The 23,622-nt window shown below is 42.3% G+C and overlaps 1 protein-coding gene across 4 annotated transcripts in view; it reads left to right on the top strand.

Moving 5' to 3' along the window:
- The first annotated feature begins 980 nt into the window (after nt 1–980).
- CACNA2D3 (calcium voltage-gated channel auxiliary subunit alpha2delta 3) overlaps nt 981–23,622 on the top strand; it is a 1,429,924-nt gene continuing 1,407,282 nt past the window's right edge. For 2 of the 4 annotated variants that reach the window (XM_082265096.1, XM_082265095.1), the window contains exons 1-2: nt 981–2,813; nt 3,413–3,494. In XM_082265096.1, the coding sequence (XP_082121222.1) occupies nt 2,581–2,813; nt 3,413–3,494 (315 nt within the window). In that variant the 5' untranslated portion in view covers nt 981–2,580. The remainder of the gene's footprint in view (nt 2,814–3,412; nt 3,495–23,622) is intronic. The other 2 variants (XM_082265094.1, XM_082265093.1) reach the window with 1 other exon arrangement.

Below are 23,622 nucleotides of genomic sequence, written 5' to 3'. Positions count from 1 at the left end.
AGTCATTGAGGATGTGTTTTAAAGCTCATTTTCTGATTGTAACAATATGTAAACACTTGATTGGGCATAGCCATGCCACTTTAAAGCCCATCTCTGGCCTAAAATGTTTTTGTTAGAGCTTGGGGTTAGAGCTTTTCTCGGGTTTTGACTACTTTCTGTGTCTTTATTTGGGTTATTCCTTTCATTTTTAGGCCCTGTAACACCAGAACAAAAAAAAAAGAAAGACATGGGGGTCATGGGCAAAGGATGTTATAGATTGCAATACAGACCTGACAAAGGGTCTAGCTCTTTCCCACTGTACCAAAATGAATGTGTTTTTGTAACTGTCAATTCCAGCTGTATAGGTTTATTATTATTTCTTGATCCCCTGTCATAGGGATAGGAAATAATGCTCTTTTTTTACAGTCTAACCTTCCAATGCTGATGCTGATCTTACCTCGAGTTGAGGTACTAGTGCCCATTGCTAAACTGGCAATGGAAAAAAAAAGCTAGGACTTACTAAAATTTTCCAATCTCATGGGACCTTGTTATCACTCAAAAGCAGAAGGGCAAAGACTTGATAATTGCAAGCGATGCTCGGAATCAGGAAAATCACTCCGTAGACCCATCTACAGCAAGTGTTACTGTAAAATTCACATGACTGACAGGCCATCTACACGCTATCTGCGTTTTTTAAGTTGAAAGATTATATCTGCTTGGTAGCAAGGGAGATGGCTTTAAAAAGCAAGACACATCTTTGTCAATTTTTAGGCCACCTGACTCCAATTGTGCAACCTTAGTGCATCTGTCAGTGCAATACATTCGGATGATGTTTGCATTGATGTACACCTTTCCTATATACACTCTGAAGGTCCTTATGTGATTTAGGATAAAGTTTGTTACTCATCTAAACTTTTTTAAGTCTTACTTTTGGTATGTTGAATGCTTTTTTTTTTTTTTAGGTTTTTATAATCGAATGTCTTGATTAGCATTCTTTTTTATAAGCCATACCATCTCGCCCCTGCCTTGACCTTTGACCCTGACACTGTTGACCTCCCAAGTAAATGAACTAGAAAATGTCAGTCCAATTGCAGCAAAAGTCATTATCCAGACCTGCAGACTCATGTCATGGATAGCTAATAATCTGTTATAATGAGGACTCCTATTTGCATACAATCTCTGTAAACCAGAGTTGTGTATGTATGCAGCTATCCCCATTCATTAGAAAGGTCTTCCAAACTTTGCTGCAGTGGCTTCAGCAGCACGGGGGTTAAATCATATACATTATCTTTTACGCTAATGTGAACAGATCTCACCATAGTAATATGCTAATTGCAAATAATCGTGGCATTTTGTGAGCTGTTAGATTAATGGAGGCTCAGCATGCACGCCTTGAAAGGAATGCACAATAATAAAAGAAGAGTAGTGAGTCAGACAAGCAAAAAGGAATAAGTGTTTGGATTAATAACGGCAAAAAATAAATTCTCTAGAGCTGCTGAGCATTTTTTTTTTTTTTTTTTTTTTTTATGGGAGAGATCTGATGTTTAGTCTACCAAAGGGATTCCTCCTCAAACCAAAATTAATAATTTATTCATAGGCTCAAGTCACTTAGCCTGCATTGATCTAGCAAAGGCTGTCTTTCTTTCCCTTTCATTCATAAGCGTTTAAGTTCCAGATTTCTCCAAGCAGCAGCTGCTGCTGCAGCTGTGATAGGATGCAAACGTGCCTCTATGCACAGGGACAGGCTACATACGACTTAATTGAGGCGAGCCGGGTGATTGTCCTTGTCACTGGAAAACTGCCTGCGATCCCAACATGACATGTCAGCGAGGTTTCGCTTCTCATCCACGGCTTCCTCTCCACTTTGTCAGCAAGCTGCTTCTCGGCTGGATGTAGCCTGCTTGTTCACACAACAAAAGCTTCTATGCAGTACGGCACTGAATGAATTGGGGGAACTCTCTGTCTCCGGTGGGTGTTCATTGTCCCTTGTGTCAGCCCCCCCACCACCACCATCCTCAATCGCTATCAACATAACCCCCCTCCCAAGCAACTACTGAGAAAGACCGTCCCTCCGAGAAGATCCACTTGCCTTATAACTGCTCTCCTTGTCAACTCTTCCTTTAATTCCTGTCCTCCTAGTTCTGTTTTATTGTATATTATACGCTTGGTCCATCTCGCACAAGTTCCCTTCTTTTTTTTTTTTTTTCCTATTTGTCAGCACTTTTCCATTAATGCCTGTTCTTGCTCCAGTGAAGCAGCACTAGACTTGATATGGGATGAAGGCTCGAGGTTACCGGCAACATAAAGGAGACCTGGAGGCAGCTTCCCATTTGTAAAGTGAGCAGTAATTGTGAGAGGACAGACTGCACAGTTGGAATCAATAGTCTGCTTTCCTTGCAGCTAAGAGCACTCCAGTCTCGCAGTAGGTCAGGGAAGTAACTCCAGTGCACTGCTCTTACTGCAGAGTTGTACAGGAGTAGAACGCACGAGGCTGCAGTGCTGGTACATCACGCTTCCTGTTACCAAGGACACAACTTTTCAAGTCATCCAGGCTTCTCCTCATACTCTTACACCACAATCCCAGGGACCGTTCTAGGATGGATGATCAATGATCAGCACAGATCCCTTCCAAACTGCTCTTCAAGGGGGAAACCGAATATCAGCCCGTGCTTTCATTTTACTGTACCAGCCTCTACCAACATGAGACAAGGAACCATGCAAGGCATTTTCACTTTTCCTCTAGCTTTTGGAATCTTTTTCTTTTTCTTCTGGATAGCTTTGCATACGACGCTAAAGCCAGCGATTGGATCGGAACAGCAGATCCCCTTATCTATGTAAGTGACAAGTCTCTTTTTTTTTTTTTCGCAGCCCTGCGTATTTTTTTTTTTATGACTGAGGATGTGGCATAAACTTATCTGTTGTGAAGCAAGTTTGTGAGACTGCAGCTATTTTTTTTCCCAAGAGCCGTTTTAATGTCCCCCCATTAAAAGCAGTCAGGCGGGGAGCCGAATATGGCTTTTTGTTCCCCCTTGCCACCTCCGGATCATTTACCTGCTGTAGAATTTTTGACCTTGCTTTTCCATTTTGCAGGCGTCCTTCTGATACTGTCATTTTTATCCGCATCCGTTGTGGCATTAAATTGGTGGTGAATGAAGCGGATCTTAGCACAGCTAACAGTGTATGTTCTAAGGGAGCTAAAGCTAAATCTTCATTGTTACAGTTAAAAAAAAAGCTCACAATTGCAGCATGGGAAAGAGATAGACAAGAAAGGCCTTACCTTTTCTTGGGAGCTAGCTGTATTAAAGCTTTGGTTTTGCAAGTAGCTTAACTGTCTTGATATTTGTGATGCGTGTAACTAAGCTTTTTCGTGGTTTATGTTACTATCCATGTGATGCCGGTATACTACATCTTTCTCTATGTCTTGTCTTGCTAGGGTGAAGCTTTGGGCCTCGGCGTTCGGTGGGGAGATCAAATCCATAGCTGCTAAGTACTCAGGTTCCCAGCTTCTGCAGAAGGTAAGCGCTGTATGTTTGTGATGCTCACTACTGATTGCAGCAGTTTTGCGCGTTGGGAGAGCTATACCGATATCACAGTCGGGTGGAGATTCTCCCTCCATGCAATCAGCCTTTATTATATCGTTGAATCTAAAAATAACTGGTTAATTAAGTCATTATACGTAATTGCAAAATCCGACAAAACGAACAGACTGTGTAGCAGTGGCATCCAGGAATTTTTTTTTCACGGGGCACGATGGGTTTGCCTATTTGGGTTCCCATTGCTAGCTACTAACAGCTGGTAGAGTGGAAATGGCTAACTTAATTCCAAGACCATATTAGTGTTTATTTTCGTATTCCCCCGGCTTGTATGTGTCAGAGGATTGCACAGTACAGGCGTCAGCCGTATTGTCATCTCCGCAGTTCTTCCAATCCCATTATTCCCCAATCATCTCGACCCAGAGCTCGGATGTATTACATCATTACAGATAAGAGGCTGGGGCTGTGGTTATCTCCCCGCTCAGCCGCACAGCTGGGTAATAACCCAAAGAAGTCGTGTACAAACTTGAGGAATCTGTCTAAGTTGAAATTATTGCAGGCTGTAATGAGCAAGGTGAAACAGAGATTATCAGCACGGCGGCAAAAGCTGCACCTTTTCCCAGATTAAAGGCGTATGTCAAAGACCCACAAACCATTTTGATGAACTGTTTGTGCCAATAAGTCTATGACATGCAGCTTTAACTTTGTTTATTTTGGACCTGTGACAATAGTAGTTAATTGGTGCATTAAGAGTTAATTAACCTGGCACCTTGCTTGTAGGCATTCTTAAACTCTTTCCAATAGTCGAGTGTAGAGTTCTGTATAAGGATTCAGGGCAAATTTATTGCTAGCAGTGTGGCACAAACAATAATCAGTAGCAAAAAATGGCAGGGTAATGATCAATAGTGTGCGGTTACAAGTACCAAAACTCTGTATTGACAGTCAAAGAGATCTTGATTGATCCTTTAAAATCGCTACTTCAGATTAAGCAATGCCTTGATTTGCCGTAAAAGAGCAACAGATCTTTCGTGCACAATTTGATAATCATATCCCAGCAGGAATAAGGTGATAGTTCAGGAGATAGGCAAATCTTTTATTAAAATCATGAACAGTCTGCTAGTTTGGGTTCAGCATTGGGGTGGCCATGCAACTCTGATATTTCATTTTTTTTAAACCAAAAGACTCAATATCTTCATTGAAGTTAAATGACTGTATGTAAATGATTAGTAATGAGTTACAGGCCCGGGAATACACTTAAGCGACTCATAAAAATTTTCAGCAAAGTAGTTGTCAGATCATTTTCTAGCAGGTTTGCAGTTTTGCCTGCTGCCGATGCTAAATGATCACATACATCAGTAAAATATTACTGACAAATATTTGCTGGCAAACAAACTTTTTAAATATATTGCTCATGCCGTGATATATTTTTTATGTATTCACTAATTTGTCAATATGAAAATCAAAAAATTGGCCTGTAGCTGACCATTTCTTAGGTTGGTCGCAGAAGTGGTCAGGGTCTAGCTCTCCTCAATACAAATACTGAGCCCCAACGCATGCTGTGACATTTGCTTCTTGCTTGTCTTCTATATCTTGCTTGTGGTGTTGTCGCATTCAGTATATGTACAATAAAAGTAGTTCCCTTTACCTAAGCTAATCCACACAAAGGAATTATTCTAAGTACAGCTAAACTTTTACAAAAGAATACTTTTGCAGAACATTTTGGAGAACACTGTTGGTAATATTGTTTTTTTTTTTTGGTTAAAAAATACAGCTTTCTTCTTACTTTGTCCATTCTTTCTCTTCCTGAACTGCGCACATGCTGTAGAATCTATTTAGGAACTTCCTATGGCAGTGTGCAAGCTCTAATTGCAGCTAAAAATGGCAGTTTAAGTGCAGTGACTATGGCAGAATGTACCAGCGCCTAGGGTGTTGGCATGGCTGCTTGTACCTCAAGAAGTGTTCAGGAATGGGTACCATTGATGCACCTGAACTGAGTAAGTGCCATGTCACATTAGCAAACCTCTCATTTGCTATTGCTGAAAAATGCAGGAAGGATGTATATCTGCTTTGCATGTGTTTCCAACTAGTCTGCTTCAGCAGCGAGGTCTCATTTCCTCTCTGAAGAGATGCTACAAACCTTAGTCGTAGTCAAAAGATCGCCGCCTCACTAATCTAGCTAGTAAGGGAGCAACACATGCAATCAGGTGAGCATTACATTTCCTGCATGTGTGCGCCAAAGATATCCTGAAGCTGGGGAGTTCTCACTAGTGATAGGGGTGACATTGCCCTAAATCTTGTCACCCTAGGAAAGGACGTGTCTCTGGATAAACATTGATGGTATATGTTAGTTGAAGGCAAGAAATATAGAAACAAAATAATTACACTTTTTGAATTTTCAGGAACATGTGCAGCAACATATTTTGTTTAAATCTTTGGATTTTGATTCACTTTCATTTGGAGGGAATGTCTAGTGGTGGGAGATAAGTCATTCAGCAGCTTTGTTTAGCTCTTAGAAGTTCCAGAAGTAATATCTCCCTAATTCTATACTCTGTTCACACCCCAATTTCCCCATTTTTATATATTTTCTGTGTTTGTATTGCATTGAAATGTTATCAGTGTTTCACAGAGTAGATGGTACCACATATATCAATTCTTGCCCTATTCAGGGGCTCCCAGTCTAAGGCTAGGTTCATACTTGAGCTTCTTCAAATGTTTTTTGGAGTTTTTTTTTTTTTAGCCAAAGGGCAGCTAATTGTTAGGACAGGCAAAAAAGTGTATTTTTCAGGTGCACGCATTGAAGTCTATAAAGACCATGTGAATTTTTGCCCCCAAAAACTCATGTACGTTTTTTAGTTTGAGTAACACATTGTAAGCAACACAAAGCTCAGATTGTGAATGAGTTCCATAGGATATAATAGAATTCCTCATGTGGGGTTTTGGAGTGTTTCTAGAAAAGCTCTTTGAAATGCTTGGGTGTGAACCAAGACTTAATCCTTCCCACATACTAGGGCCAATATTCCTATCGGTAGTTTTTGGGAGAAGCTTAGACAACATCCATACAAGGACAATGTGTAAGCTAGCAGGTGGGATTTGAACCCAGAGCTGGAGGGTAATACCCTAGCCACTGTGCTGATCTGTCATACTCCTTTCACATTCCTCATCCTATACAATAAATGTAAAATCCATCAGGGGATAAGGTTTTCAACTGATGACCATGCTTTTTCAAGGTGCAGGCTCAGGAGTGTCATCTGATCATGTCTTTACTATCTGGTGAGTTATTAAACTGGAACAAGTATATAGAAAATTAACTTCACTGGCTGTTTTGTTTTAGATCAGTGACTCCCTAGGTATTGAAGCCCAAATCAGTATGAGAGTTCTGAATACCTTTAATGAACAAGTGTGCAGACTCAGCTTCAGTATTTTTTCCAAATGGTTCCTTTTTATTCTCTACAATCTAACAAAAAAATTAACATAACACATTTTGGATGGAATTGTTCTTTAGGGTAGACTAGCAAAAGTGTGGTCAATCCAGAACGAGATAGGTTGAGGATATAAAAGCATAATTTAGTTAGTACAAAAAGCAACCGATGGGATGCTGAATACTGGAAACACAGCCTGAATAGCCTGAAGGAGGTAAGATGCAGCTTCAGCCGGGTTCCTCCCATGTCATGGCCCTCTGACATATTTCACCCCACCCACAGAGCTTATGACTGAGCCCTGTGGTTGTGGTAAAACATGTCAGAGGGGCATGGCCTGGGAGGAGCCAGGCTAAATCTGCGTCATACCTCCTTATATTCAGGCTGTGTTTCCGGTGTGCAGTGTCCCATTGGTTGCTTCTTTGTCCTTTCACTGGAGCTGGGATGAGCTCTTTGGATGCTGGCACCTGCCAGTTGGGTGAGACACTGGTGAATGTTACAGTGGTGCTTTGAGCCCCTTTGAGTGTACTTTCTTATGCAGGTCACAATAATTTAGTTAAAACATGTCATCCTAGTTTTTAAGTAAAAATATATGCACTAGGGGGTGAGTGGCGTTACTCTTTAAAGCAGTGTTTCTCAACTCCGGTCCTCAGGGCACACTAACAGGCCAGGTTTGCAAGAGAACTGAAATACATCACAGGTGATATAATTTGCTGCTCAGTGATTGCAGTATTCTAGACTGCATCTCCCCAAGGTAATACTTAAAATCTGGCCTGTTAGTGTGCCCTGAGGAGTTGGGAAACACTGGTTTAAAGTATAAGTACACCCAACCACTAAAATATTATATACTGTAACCTTTACCATGTTATGGTATTTTCAAAAGTAGTTTTTACTATTTTTAAATCCACACTTTTCATTAAAATAATGCTTCATTACCCTTTTATAAAAGTTCTTGTTAAGACAGTTCCTGTTATAGGGTGAAAACACTCTGTCCCTGTCTACCAATTGTGCTCCTGAGTTGTCAATCTGTCCAACTGGATTCCACTGGAGCCACCAAGTGGCTGTTTTGACACGCGTTGAGCAAGCATGGTCCACTATTATCACCATCAGGAAACCCGCCATAAGAAATGTCAGACAGGATGTGGCTGCAGAGACTACACAAAAGGTGCAACAAAAAACAAAACAAGTATTTTTAAAACCCCTCATACCTTTTTTTCTGTAGTATTCACAATTAACAAATATACACACCCAGTGAATCCAGCAGCATCCTGCAGTGATTTGCCACTCTGCTGCTGCATGCTAGGTGCTAAGCTGCCTACGTCATCAGCAGCAGGCTATCTTTTTTGGGTTCTTGCAGCCGACCACCTGATGACTCACTACTGCGTCCATCCTCCTATAGGCAGTGTGTGAAAGTTGATGACTTTTGGGATATGGGACATGGATAGGAGGCATCAGAAGCAGGACTAATGTCATTCCCTCCTAGGCAGGATGACTGTGAAAGATGAAAAAAGTATATAAACATGAGATTTATTAGAACACAGGAGGGAGATTGAAACAACGCAAATGAGTATTTTTCTGTCCTCTTTAAGTATCAGTAACACTAGATATTCTAGGATGCTGGAAAACCTGCAACAGAATGCATGCCTGGAGTTGATTGTTTTGCAACCTCTAGTTTAGGAGTTCACAAACTTTATAAACAAAAGGCCAGTTCACTATGCTTCAGACCATAGAGAGGCCAGACTATGGCCAGTGGGGGTAGAAGATGCCCCAGGCTTGGTGGTCACTGGGAGTAAAAAAAAAAAAACAGGGTTGGTGAGCAGTAGGAGCAAAAACAAAAAAAAAAGGACCTAGCTCCTGCAACTAATGGGAGAAGGAGTAATGCCCCATTGTTTATGTCAGTAGGAGGAGGAGTACCCCATCAGTGCAAATGGGAGGAAAAGTGCCCTATTGAGGGGTTAGTCAAAGAAATAGTGCTCCAAGGGCCATTTAAAGCCAAGCAAATGGCCACATCCAACCCATGGTTTTCTCTAGATTTTGCTTTATTGCTGTAATCAGCCACTGATGGGGTTACCCAGTAGAGCAGGGCAAAGTGCAATATTATTTATTTCACACGTGTTCTGACTAGTTGCTATTGATGGTCACAGCTTGCACACATTTATTTAAAAAAACCTAAGAGACTGAAAAAAAAATCTAGTGCAAAAATTAAAAGTTAATGCCACTGGAGAAGAATAATTGACAATTAGTTTCAGGAGATTAACCTCTTAAGATAACCTTTATCAACCTTTCTACCCCCAGGGAAAACCTTAGAATAAGTATTAGATCTTAGGGTAAAATCTGCTAAAATAAATTTATCTGAAGTAAGTAAAAAAGAAAATGCCCTTACATTGGTGGTCAGTGGGAAAAATACACCCCTTACAGTGGTGGTCAGAATTCCCCCTTTCAAGCAGCTAAAACGATAAATGGCTCTGTCAGGTAGAATTGGCTCTAGGACTATGCAGGCACCATGAGATGGGAAGGCATCCACTGCTTAATGAATAACTAGCAGCCTCTCAAGGAATCTTATGCCTCGTACACACGCAACGATTGTTGGCCGTGAATTTTCGGCCAACGCCTGATCGGCCGATTATCGGCTTGTTAGTATGATGATTCCGACAACCGACTGCGACTTTTCGGCCAAACAAAATCTGGTGTGCATGCTATAAAATTTTTGTTGGCCGTCAACAGAACGGCCGATTATCCGTCAGTCAGTACAGATTTCGGCAGACAAAAATCAGATGGGCAAGACTGGGCATGCTCAGAGAAGAAATAACACACGGAAAGTAAACCAGCACATGACATCACTTCTGAAGTTGGTTGTTGTTGGCCGAGAAAATTCGTGTGCAGTCTAGAGCACATTTCAACCAACACAACAACACTGAACAAAAGACGGCTGATCGGTCGGCCGATGATCGTTGCGTGTGTACGAGGCATTAGGGTTCCACAGAAGCCTGGTTCAGAATGTCGGCCTTCAGTTAAACTGAAAGGGAGAAAATGCTAGAGAATCTCCCAAATGAGAAATCATTGAGCGATTATTGAAATATATAGAGGAAAAAAGAGGAGATTAATTGCTGTTCGATTAATCCAACAGTTTTCTGCTGAGTTGTGCCATTGTGTGTTCATAGGAGATCAATCACACAATTGTCTTACTGTGGATTGCTAGTGTAACAGTGAATATTCAAAAAAAAAAAAAAAAAGTGACAGTCAGGTGATACGTTTGCACGACTGAAAGAAATTCTTGTTTAGCCCTAGCCCAAAGCTATTTTAAGCCACCTCCATCCTTTAGCTGTGATCTAACTGACCTGCAAAGTATTCTGCTAGATTCTATTTTCTTCTCAAAGTTAGTATTCTTGATTATACAAAACCTGATATCCCAAAGTCATGCATACATTATAAATGCTCTTCTGCAGTTTAAAAAAAAAAAAAATAGAAAGAGAGAGAAAAGCACAAAGAAAAGGCTGGATTTGAACAGCAGAGAAACAATCATTAATTGCCGAAGGTAACACACTTCTGATGCCCGAGACTTCATTAAGCCAGTCAGCTCTCTTGCAATGAACATAAAACAGCAGCCACACTTCTAACACACCATGTACAAGAGCACGCACATTCATAAACTCACATGCATACACTGCGCATTTCCTAGAACAGGTCTGTGGCCCATTTTTCACTAAATTACCCAGCATTGAAAAAACACAAATGGAAGAAATGAGTGATTTTCTGCAGCTGTCTAAATTACAGTAAGAAAGAAAGAAAACGAGAGATATTATTTGGTAAATTACAACTGATCATTAGGAGTACTTTGATCTGATGAGAAGTGCAGTGAATGCTTGACGGTTCTCAGCTGACTTTCTTAGCAGTAGATGTTTGGTGAAATGATGTCCGTTTTGACCTTTTTTTCTCTGTGATCTGCAGTCTATAAACATAAAGTAAGTTCAGAGGCTTGGCTGTGTTTACACATTATGGCCATTCTCCACACCATAAAGTGAGGTTTGCAGCATTGTGTGGTGAAGGACATTTAAACATAGCTGGGTTTTTAGTATGTCAAATAATGTCCCCCTTCTTGTCCCTGGTGTAAATGATAAAGCTATAACAAGCAGGCATTTATGTAAGAAATTCAAGTGTCTATTTTTTAGAGCGGCCATTCTCAACCCTTTTTTACCCCAGAGGCACTCTTGAAATACATTTCAGGTCACAAGAAACCCCTGCTAAAATTAGTCCATTGGGAAGAATACCCCCCTACAGTGGTGGTAGAACTGCCACCCTTACAGTAAGCTAAAAAAAAAAAATCATTGGTGTCTAGCTATTGCAATTTGTGATTGACCTGGAAATATGAAGGCACCATCAGATGGGAGGTCAATCAGCCATAGCTCAAGGAACCCCTAGCAACCTCTGGAGGAACTCTTGGGTTTAAGGGAACCTTGATTGAGAATGGCTGCTTTAGAGCATTAAAGAGGTTGTAAACCCCCCCACCCCCAAAAAAAAAAAAATGGACCCCCCCTGTAAAACAAAGGCATAATGAGCTAGTATGCATGGCATACTAGCTCATTATGAAATACTTATCTTAGAACGAAGCCACCCGCAGTGCTGCCTGCTTGGCAGGAACGCGGTCAACATCCTGCTTCCTGGTTCGTGTCCTCCGGCCACCTGATTGGCCAGAGGCACGATGACATCACTTCCGCGCATGTGCACGGGAGCCGCCGTTAATGGCACAGGGCTCTGAAGGAACGGCATGGGTTGTCAGGCATGCAAACAAACACGTGGGGGCCATACAAACTACTGAGTGCCATTTTGAGTTGCTGCAATGCAATTTCAGCAAAGCGGACTAGCCTGCTGCAACATTTTTTCACTTTGGTTTTTAGGGGGGTCTTTGAGTTTAGCCCTCTATAGGTTGATCCTTTCCTTCCTAATGCCTCGTACACACGTACCGATCGTCGGCTGACCGATCGGCCGTCTTTTGTCCAGGGCTGTCCTGTCCGCTGAAAAGTGCAAAAGACTGCACACGAATTTTGTCCGCCGACTGCAGAAGTGATGTCATGTGATGGTTAACTTTCCCTGTGTTTTTTCTTCTCTGAGCATGCCCAGTCTTGCAAATCTGCTGATTGTCGGCCGAATTCTGTACTGACTGGCGAACAATCGGCCGTTCTGGTGTTGGCCAACAAAAATTTTAATGCTTGCACGACAGATTCTGTTCGGCCGAAAATGCGCTGTCGGCTGTCGGAAGCATCATACTAACAAGCCTACAATCGGCCGACCGGTCGTTAGCCGAATATTTACGGCCAACAATCGGTACCATTCAGTCCATATCAGTATAGATATCCAGCATGATATTCTTCCTCATTGAGATCTAATGTGTTTTAAAGTGTTCCTTTCATTTTTCTGAGCAGTATATTTAGGAGCAATTCATGCGTCAGTTTTTAAACACACTCAGAAGCTCATTTAATCACTTACTGAGTATGCAACTTGTTTATCTTTTAATCCTTGCCTGTATTCCAGTTTAACCTTCCTAGTAGTATTCCCGAGTATGGGGTTAATTTTCAGTACCAAAAGTGGTAACCCCGAGCCACACTCGGGATTACCCCAAAATGATACCCAGCCTTCCTGCAGCCTTCCTCCCGCTGTGCTCTCGCAGGGGGTGGAACCAGCAGGAGATTAAAAAAAATGACATGATACAATGTATTCTGTTATAATTACAATTTTGCATCATGCCATTTCACCTAGAGGCTTTTCCAGTGCCCTGCCTGTACTTTTTGCGGTACTTTGTGCCTTGAAAATTGATAACATCCATGGTGTCCAAAAAACGTTCTTTTAGCTCAAAAACGCTTTTGGACGAAATGGAAAACAGCGACGGTGTATCGGAACTATTTGAAGAACTGAGCGATAGCGATTTGTGGGAAAATTCGTCATCAGGTACTAAAATTGACAACAGCGACGATTCTGCGACCGAGCTCAGCAATGTGCGGACTTGTAGCTCTATTGACTGTGATACGGATCAGGCAGCGCCCCCGAGTACAGATTCCTCCTCATAATGAAATATCTCCACTTCAAAAATAATGAAGAATTTGATGACATTTATTATTATTACATTATAAATTAAGATTTCGTGTTTCAAACTTTACCATACCCGGGATGTCTACTAGAAGCATTCCTGTGCCGATCACATGCGATGGGGATTCAGCCATACAGTTTGTATGGCTGGACTTGCATCCCATTCGCCCGAAAATGGTGCAGGTACCTTTTTTCCCGCACTGGAATCGGATCGCATGGGTGTTCACACCCATGTAATTCGATTCCTGTCCGAATTCACAGTTCACACTGCTATCTGCGAACTGATCTGGGAGCGTCATTAAATTTGTATTGACACCCACAGAGATTCGCAGAGGGAAGTGTGAACAGCCTGTGGGGGAGATGCAATGCGGGAACCCGCACTAGAATTGCGCTGGTTCCCCCATCGCAGTAAGGTGAACCCAGGCTAACAAATAGTTTACTAGACTCTGTGACAATAGCGAATGAATATTTGCTATTGTCACAGGGTTCCTCCTCCTGGCTGAACAGGAAGCGGGTCGGCCTTCGGTGAGACCTGTTTCCCAATTGGCCGAAAGGAGAAGCCATGCCATTGGCCAAGGAGGATGAAGGAGGAGACGCAGAAGACTGAGAGGGAAGGCGCCGCTGCTGCCACCGCTGCCTGTCCACATCTCCAGGCAGGATGAGGGGTGAGTGAACCAGCGACGGGTGTGCAGGCTGGTGTGGTCCGGGGGGGGGGGGGGGGGGGTATGGTGCGGTCCGTCTACCCCCCCCCCCCATGGAGCACCAGAGTCTGATCAGTGGAGGAGGGTACACTGAGTTCCCAACATAGCTAGAGAACTGACCACAATGTGCTCTCCTGCTTATTGTGGTCAGTTTTTAATAGGAAGTCAAGAGAACTAGCAGGAACACCAGGGATTTCACATAAAGGAAGCAATACAAAGACAACAGGATGCTTTCTCATACAGGTACATGGTACAGCAGGCACATATCATGAATATGAAATATTGGGGTAACAAACACTTTAAAGGATCTGCTACTAACAGCTTGGTGCCAGATATCACAATGTCACATGTCAATGTCAAGACGTGCAAGGGCTGTTTTAAAGGTAAAAGGGGGACCTACTCAATTTTAGGTGGGTGGTCATAAAGTTATGACTGATTGGTGTAGGTATTTTTTTTATCTATTTAGTTGTCAAAGCTTCCTGGACACCATTGCTCCTACATCACGTGTTATAAAATACACCTGTTAGCTTGAAAATATTATATGATCACATTTCACTGAAGGGTTTGCACTTAACCAGTAGCATTAACTTAGCCTGCTAAGACAGTCGAAGAAGGTACGCCAAGTACTCCTTGTGTCTTTATTTCTGTATTTTAAATTGATTCTCATCTCCATGAGCGTTAAAAGCATGTTAGAAACACAATTGCTGATGAAGTTAATGTGAGTGTATGTGAATTGCCTGTCACACACGCTGCAAGTGAATGACATAATCTACTCTATGCAAATACATTTCTGCCTTATCTTTTTTTTTTTTTTTCGCGGGCCCCATATGGTAATTATTGCAGTCAAGCAAACAGAGTAAAGTCCTGAAGGCTTGCTCTGGTTTATCTTTAGTTTAAAAGAGAGCTCTTTCTGACTTGTTTACACCTGAATGATCTATGCATTAAATGGTCTAATGCATTACTATATAGTGTAAATCTTTACAGTATGGTGAGCCTCACTATGTGATCTATATGTCCCCTATGTTGTTATAATTTATGAGAACTGGATCTGTAATCCAGAATGCAGAGTTTAAAGCTCCCTTGACACTAGGTCTTTCCATAGTGATCCATTACTGCATAAACTTCAATGTGCATTATGTTGAGATAGCTCATGTATTTAGAATGGGCCTCCAACACATAGCAATAGAAGAAAAATTAGACCTGTGCTTTTTTTTTATTATTTATTTAGGCGGTTCACCAAGCATACCTCAACAGCATGTAGATGTGGTGTAGCGTGGTGCAGACGCAATAATTCACACAGGTGCAATAAAAGACTTTTATTGAAGCGATGCAATAACAGTTCAGAACAAATCAGGTGGGAAGGATACCCATCCGGCTTCACTCACAGTTTCCAGCAGTGTGAAAGAAGCTGATTCCAGCCAGAATGACAGCATCTGTTTAGAGACGACAGAATGTGGCCTAGCCATCTAGTGCCCAATCTGGAAGGTGTCCAGAAGAGATATGACCCTCTGCCGGCCCTATTCGTTGGGATTCTTTCTCTAACACTAGTACTGTACCTAACGGACAGGGTACCTTTTCCTACTCTGCCCACTCGCAAAATGCACGCCAAGCTTGGGAGCCAGGGTCTTAAATAGGCTTTGCCTGACCGAAGATGGCTTCCGGAGTCACATGGGCAGCAGCATCCAATTGGGTGCTTCCACAGTGATCCAGGAAACCATAGAGGAACTGTTTTCCTCTTGACTTTCTCTCCAGCTGTGGTACTGCTGCAGAAGAGGGCTACCTGTAGTGGAGAAAGTAGACTGCACCTGCCTACAAGCATTTTGTTCTATCATAGACACTTCCAACCAAATTCAATAGCACCAGTATCATATATTGGTGCAAGAATAGTTGCATAAACAACAAATAAAATGATAATTTTGAGTTTCTGGCATCTGGTGTATTCATCATTACACCCCCAAGGGAAGTAAAACAAGGTGTTCAGTGAAAACCCTAACTTATCTTCACGGAAATGGGGAAACACTAATGGTGGGAAGTGGAAAGGGGAAATTATTCCAATTTGGATCTTGGCATTATTTTGAAAGATGTTGGAATAAGTGCAGAATTCACTGCACAAACTGTGGGTCTAAAAAGAGGGGAGACAAGGGTATGGAAGGGAGGTTCATTGAAAGTTGGGGTTAGGGACAATATCAGGGGATAAAAAAAAGGTAGAAAGGGAGAAGGAAGGGACAATGGGGTCAGGTTTGGTGAATAGAGAGGAAGAGAGCGTGGTCTCCATAGGCTTCCTTCAGAGAGATCTGCCTCATGAGTATTGCAGGTATGCAGGTGAGTTCATTTGTTTTGAGCTGCATTTTTTTTTTTAAAGACTGCACATTATGACATGTACAGTGGGTACGGAAAGTATTCAGACCCCCTTAAATTTTTCACTCTTTGTTATATTGCAGCCATTTGCTAAAATCATTTAAGTTCATTCTTCTTCCTCATGAATGTACACACAGCTCCCCATATTGACGGAAAAACACAGAATTGTTGACATTGTTGCAGATTTATTAAAAAAGAAAAACTGAAATATCACATGGTCCTAAGTATTCAGACCCTTTACATATATTTAACTCAGGTGCTTTCCATTTCTTCTGATCATCCTTGAGATGGTTCTACACCTTCATTTGAGTCCAGCTGTGTTTGATTATACTGATTGGACTTGATTAGGAAAGCCACACACCTGTCTATATAAGACCTTCCAGATCACAATGCATGTCAGAGCAAATGAGAATCATGAGGTCAAAGGAACTGCCTGAAGATCTCAGAGACAGAATTGTGGCAAGGCACAGATCTGGCCAAGGTTACAAAAAGATTTCTGCTGCACTTAAGGTTCCTAAGAGCACAGTGGCCTCCATAATCCTCAAATGGAAGACGTTTGGGATGACCAGAACCCTTCCTAGAGCTGGCCGTCTGGCCAAACTGAGCTATCGGGGGAGAAGAGCCTTGGTGAGAGAGGTAAAGAAGAACCCAAAGATCCCTGTGGCTGAGCTCCAGAGATGCAGTCAGGAGATGGGAGAAAGTTGTAGAAAGTCAATCATCACTGCAGCCCTCCACCAGTCGGGGTTTTATGGCAGAGTGGCCCGACGGAAGCCTCTCCTCAGTGTAAGACACATGAAAGCCCGCATGGAGTTTGCTAAAAAACACCTGAAGGACTCCAAGATGGTGAGAAATAAGATTCTCTGGTCTGATGAGACCAAAATAGAACTTTTTGGCCTTAATTCTAAGCGGTATGTGTGGAGAAAACCAGGCACCGCTCATCACCTGTCCAATACAGTCCCAACAGTGAAGCATGGTGGTGGCAGCATCATGCTGTGGGGGTGTTTTTCAGCTGCAGGGACAGGATGACTGGTTGCAATCAAGGGAAAGATGAATGCGGCCAAGTACAGCGATATCCTGGACAAAAACCTTCTCCAGAGTGCTCTGGACCTCAGACTTCCTACCTTCCAACAAGACCATGACCCTAAGCACACAGCTAAAATAACGAAGGAGTGGCTTCACAACAACTCCGTGACTGTTCTTGAATGGCCCAGCCAGAGCCCTGACTTAAACCCAATTGAGCATCTCTGGAGAGACCTAAAAATGGCTGTCCACCAACGTTTACCATCCAACCTGACAGAACTGGAGAGGATCTGCAAGGAGGAATGGCAGAGGATCCCCAAATCCAGGTGTGAAAGACTTGTTGCATCTTTCCCAAAAAGTCTCCTGGCTGTATTAGATCAAAAGGGGGCTTCTACTAAATACTGAGGAAAGGGTCTGAATACTTAGGACCATGTGATATTTCAGTTTTTCTTTTTTAATAAATCTGCAACAATGTCAACAATTCTGTGTTTTTCTGTCAGTATGGGGTGCTATGTGTACATTCATGAGGAAGAAGAATGAACCTAAATGATTTTAGCAAATGGCTGCAATATAACAAAGAGTGAAAAATTTAAGGGGGTCTGAATACTTTCCGTACCCACTGTACATTGTGGAGCGCTACAGTACGGGTTAATCAGCACCTACTCTACTGATGCCTTTGGATACCACTCTAACTGAAAATAATTGTAAAGTCTCGTTTTAAAAAAAAAACATGTTATACTTACCTGCTCTGTGCGGTGGTTTTGACTAACAAAGTAAAGGCAAACTGTAGCTAACACTTTTTTTAGCAGTTAGTTTTTTTTCCTTTTGATGCCTTTATATTACATACATTGATGAAAGCTGATCATTGTATTCATCCATGTCAATGGTTTGTCTCAACCCTCTAACTGCCACTTTTGTTGAACAGCTTGTTAACCGCTTGCCGACCGCCGCACGACTATTTACTGCGGCGGTCAGCCCCTCACAGGCAAAGCGACGTAGTACTACGTCGCTAGCCTGTGAGGCTCTAGGGAGCGAGCGTGCGCCGCCGGAGGTGCGCTCCTGCGCGGTCACGGACCCCCCCGCGCGTGTGCCCGATGGACCCGATGTCCACCGGGCATTCGCGATCGTCCGTTACACCGGAAGAAAGGCAGGCGGCTGATGTAAACAAAGCCACCTGTCATTCTTCCCTGTGTAAGAATGGAGATCAGACGGTTCTACTATGTAGGACTGTTGATCACTGTTCTTACACTAGTAGCCACAGCCAATCACAGTTAGAAACACACCCCTAGGACACACTTAACCCCTCCCTCTCCAATACAGTTAACTCCTTCACTGCCAGTGTCATTTTTGCAGTAACAGTGCATATGTATAGCACTGATTACTGCAGTAATGTCACTGATAACCCCAAAAGTGTCAAAAATGTCACTCAAGGGTCCGATCTGTCCGCCGCAATGTCCCAGTCCCGCAAAAAAAATCGCAGATCGCCGCCATTTCTCGTTAAAAAAAAACAACAAAAATGACAAAAATCTTTCCCTTTGTTAGTAAACGCGATAAGTTTTGCGCAAACCAATCAAAATACGCTTTTTGTGATTTTTTTTACCAAACATATGTAGCATAAAACAAATTGGCCGAAAATGTTAAAAAATTTTGATTTTGACATTTTTTTGGGGAATTTCATATAAAAAAATTTGAAAAATATTGTTATTTTTGCAAAATTGACGCTCTTTTTTTGTTTATAGCGCATGATCAAAAAAATCACACAGGTGATCAAATACCACCAAAAGAAAGCTCTGTTTGTGGGAAAAAAAGGAAGTCAAATTCGTTTAGGTACAGCGTCGCACTACCGCGCAATTGTCCGTTAAAGTCACGCAGTGCCGAATCGCAAAATAGGCCCTGGTCAGGAAGGGGGTAAAATCTTCCGGGGCTTAAGTGGTTAAAAGAATGGCCAGATCAAAAGGTAAAAATAAAGAAAAAATTCTTAAAAAAGGAAAGTAATATAGCTACCAGATCTAAGTTGGTAAGCTGCAATATATTATATTTTTGTTTTTGGGTTTAATACAGCCTTAAAGCGGAGTTCAGGGCACAAAAACATTTTTTCAATGAACATACCCCTGGGACAGTCAGGGCTAGTACATTCCACAATGGCTAGCCTCTGATCTGTCCCGGTTCGCACTTACCTGCAAGAAGAAATACTCACTTATAAAATTTCTTCTCCAGCGTTGCCATCTCTGTTGTGGGCAGCTGAAGCCAGCGCGATCCTCTTCTGCGTCCTCTTCCGCGTCTTCTTCTCCCAGAATGCGCCTTCACCGGCCCCTCTCGTCACTTCCGGTGCGGCGCCGCATTCCTCCACAGGTTCTGGGCATGCCCAGAAGCTGTTTAGCAAGGAATGCGGCGTCGCACCGGAAGTGACGAGCGGGGCCGGTGCCGTCGCATTGATTCCTGGGAGCGATGACGTTCAGCTCCCAGGAATCATTGCAAACCGGAAGTGACGGCGCGGGCAGCGGACACAGAGGGAGGAAGTGGAAAATAGGTGAGTATTTCTTTCTACAATTACAAGGTAAGTAAAAAAAAAAAAAATCCTAACTATCCAATTCCTTTTCAGGTGAAGAAGAGCAAGCGGATGGCCACAAAATCGATTAGGTCGATTTTGTGCCCGGAACTCCGCTTTAAGTACAGAGAGATTTCTTACAGCCTAATGTTCCCATTGAAAGATCTTCCTGTCTTTGGCTAGTCTCACCAAAGTAGCAGAACACAGCCCTCAATCACAAATAGCAGGAGCGCAGATTCCAGATAAAACATCTCTAATGGAAATGATAGATGACTGAGAACTGGACCAGAAATAACTCTACAAGTTACAAACATGAGTTTTGGCTTAGTTTGTTTAGTGCTAATTCTAATTGCTTGGGGTTTCTGAATTCCAAGACTGTTTACTTGTTTTTTACTGAGTTCTTCATATTGAAAGGCTATTTGCCTTCAACCTAAATTGTTTGGGTGTAGTATCAGTATTACCAATTGAAATGGAAGAGTACCTTTAAGGTAATTAAAATGTCCAGGTACCTAAAAGGCAGAAGAAACTGTAAGCCCTGTAGTAAAAGAAACTAGGGCAAGTTTCCTTTAGCTTTGGACAAACTTCTCCATGCATTCCATCAGATGCATTGCTTATAGTGCTAAAGTGGTTCTAAAGGCTCAAGGTTTTTTACCCTATTGCATTCTATGCTGCTCCCCCCCTCAGCCCCCCTTATACTTACCTGGGCCCTATCTCGATCCAGCGATGTGCACGAGAGCAGTAACTCTCCCGGCGTTCTCTCTCCTCATTGGCTCAAAAAGCAGAGGGAGGCATGAGTGGGGGCAGGGCCAAGCCACATTCTGTGTGTCAATGGACAGACAGGGCAGGGTGAAGGAGCCTGGACCACTGGCAGGAGATCCAAAAAGAAGAGGATTGGGGCTGCTTTGTGCAAAACCTGCAGAGCAGGTAAGTAGAACATGTTTGTTATTATTTAATTCTTTCCTTTAGAATCACATTAAATATTGGCCTATGTACATGATGCATTGAGCTCTGTTCCTGCTGTAGTGAGGGCAATTGGGGGGAAAGTAAAAATGTGTATGTATACAAACCTTCCATCAATATTGAGGCTGGGATCACATATGTGTGAATTGGATGCGGATTTCCCCACATCCAATTCACATGACATGCGAGTGTGACTGCCTCTCAATGGAGTCGGTTCACACAGGTCCGGGATGGCCACAGTCCGCATTCCAAAAGGGTCCTGTGTGTGTTTGGACCTGGATCAGGTGTAAATTGAGGCAAAAATTCGGACCCGATTCACACCTGAGCCATTTAACAGGAACGCACCAGACCCCATGCTGGGAACAGCGGCCGCACATATGTGAACCTGGCTTAAAAGTTATGTAACCCTTTAAGTGAACTTGAACTCAAAAAGTGAAGATTTGCTGAAATTTGAATATTCCCTAAGCAGTACCCTGAAAAGTTGGCATTTTGTCTTACCAGTTCATTAAAGCCTCTGATTGCTGCTTTTACAAGATTTGCAGTGATATTTAGTGATTTCCCTACTGTGTTGTTTGCTGTTCTCGTTACTGGAGACAAAAGCGTACCCAAGGACCCTGCAGTGCATGGCTCTCCATGCTTCTGCTTCATCCATTCTGTGGATCTGTGCTTTATGTAACTCTCCTGCTAATATCTTGAATATCTCAGCAATCCTTAAATCACCATTCATCAGGGGGCAGCTCTGACTTTGGCAAGCCTTGCCCCTCTACCAAAATAACCACCTCCACACAGAGTCGCAGGTCAGAACAAGGCATAGTAAATCAGGAAAAGAGAAAGATCAGCTGCCCAGGAACTATAGGCAATACTGATAACCAGTTCTGTGCTCTCTGATTGCCTTTTTGGGCACAGTTTCCATAGTTCAGGTCCTCTTTAACCACTTTACGTCTGCCTGCAGTAATATTACTGCGGCAGAGTGGCTCGTTATCGTCTGACGATGTAGTACTACGTCGTCAGACACTCCCCTTTCTCGGCGGCGCGCGCGTGCCGCCGGAGGCTCGCTCCCGCTGTATTCAGTCACAGCGGGAGTCGGGCCGCCGCTCTTCCCCGAATGTCGGGGATCTAGTATGGAGATCCGCCTGCTTGTGTAAACACAAGCGGGCGGATCTCCTAAGTGACAGGCAGGGTCAGATTGCAGGGTTCAGCATAGCTGAACCCTGGATCTGTCCTTGTGTCACTCAGTCACCTCCCCCCACACACGTCAGTAAGCACCAGGCATACATTAACCCCTCCCTCTCCAATAAAATGAACCCCTTCCCTGCCAGTGTCATTTTTACAGTAACAGTGCATATATATAGCACTGATTACTGCAGTAATGTCACTGGTACCCCCAAAAGTGTCAAAAATGTCAGTGAAGGTTCTGATCTGTCCGCTGCAATGTCGCAGTCCCGCAAAAAAAAATCGCAGATCGCCGCCATTACGCGTTAAAAAAAAAACACCAAAAATGACAGAAATCTTTCCCTTAGTTAGTAAACGCAAAAACTTTTGCGCAAACCAATCAAAATACGCTTGTTGTGATTTTTTTTACCAAACATGGGTAGCAGAAAACAAATTGGCCAAAAATTTAAAAAAAAATTGGTTTTTACATCTTTTTTGGGGGGAATTTCATATAAAAAAATGTTAAAAATATTGTTATTTTTTCAAAATAAACGCTCTTTTTTTGTTTATAGCGCAAAAAGTAAAAATCGCACAGGTGATCAAATACCACTAAAAGAAAGCTCTGTTTATGGGAAAAAAAAAGACGTAAATTTCGTTTGGATATGGCGTTGCACGACCGCGCAATTGTCAGTTAAAGTCGCACAGCGCCGTTTTGCAAAAAGTGGCCCAGACGTAAAACAGCAAAATGCTCCGGTGGTAAAGTGGTTAACACAACTCTAAGGACACAAGACTGTTGTTCAAGGTTATCATGCAGCATGTGATGTCCACAAGTATTGTGACCACGAATATAATTATCTTTTCTAAAAATATTTCATTGTATGACAATGACTATGCATAATGCTGTAGAGAGATGTATATTCATATCCAGATTGCGAAACTATTGCTTACTGTATCATCTGATATGCTCCAGGTGTTTGTTTAGTCTTTTGTAGGTTTAGAAATAAATTGGTCTACAACAATTCTTCACTGCTAGAAATGTGCATACAAATACAGTATATATATATATTCTTGTATTGCTGTATAATACTTTTGATACTTCTAGCGGTTGATATAACAAACCAGCATACTAAATTCTTATGTTCTGTCTCTGCTAAAGCGGAACTAAACCTTCTCAATCAACATTAACGACTGTATTTTTAATCCTTACGCTGCTAGAATTGGTAAATACATAGGAAGGTAAATTGTATTTACTTGTTTTAACTTTCATTTCTTTAGCTGCGTCCTGGTTTCTGACCTAGGTGCAAATGTTGTCATACTACATACTAGGAGTCTTTATGGCTTTTTTTTCTTTCATCTGGAGGAGGGGAGGAGGGGCTTTCTCATTTAACCACACCCTCGTGTCTACATGCCTGAGCTAAGGGTGCAACATTCTAGGCCATTTCTCAAGATGGCCTACACTCAAAAATGCTAGGGGAGTGCTTTTCAAAGGGATTTCTCAAAAATGAGTGAGTTTGCTTTGAATTATAAAAATGAATTAAATAGCATTTTCAGTTTTTGGTGCTCAGATACAGTTAAAAGAGAAGTTTTGGGATTTTTGTTGTTCTTAAGAATCATACTTACCTATTTGGATGCAGCATCAGTCCACTGAGCACTCAGTTCTCTGTGCTCCATGAGCAGGGAGCTGGTGACTGTAATTCATCTTTACATGGTCCAATCGACAGGACCTATGCTTGAATGTTTAGAAAGATGAGGCTGTCTATAGCCACTCCAAGCTGATATTAGTCTAATCTAAACTCATCATAAAAATGTCCAAAGCTAAAAACTAAACAGTGCATGTTGAATATATATTGTGTAACTGTAGATAGAGAACTTGC

The sequence above is a fragment of the Pelophylax lessonae genome (assembly GCF_965119305.1).
Source record: "Pelophylax lessonae genome assembly, chromosome: 8".
Classification (NCBI taxonomy): domain Eukaryota; kingdom Metazoa; phylum Chordata; class Amphibia; order Anura; family Ranidae; genus Pelophylax; species Pelophylax lessonae.
Note: the sequence above shows the minus strand (reverse complement) of the source record. Positions and strands in the feature narration are given on the sequence as shown.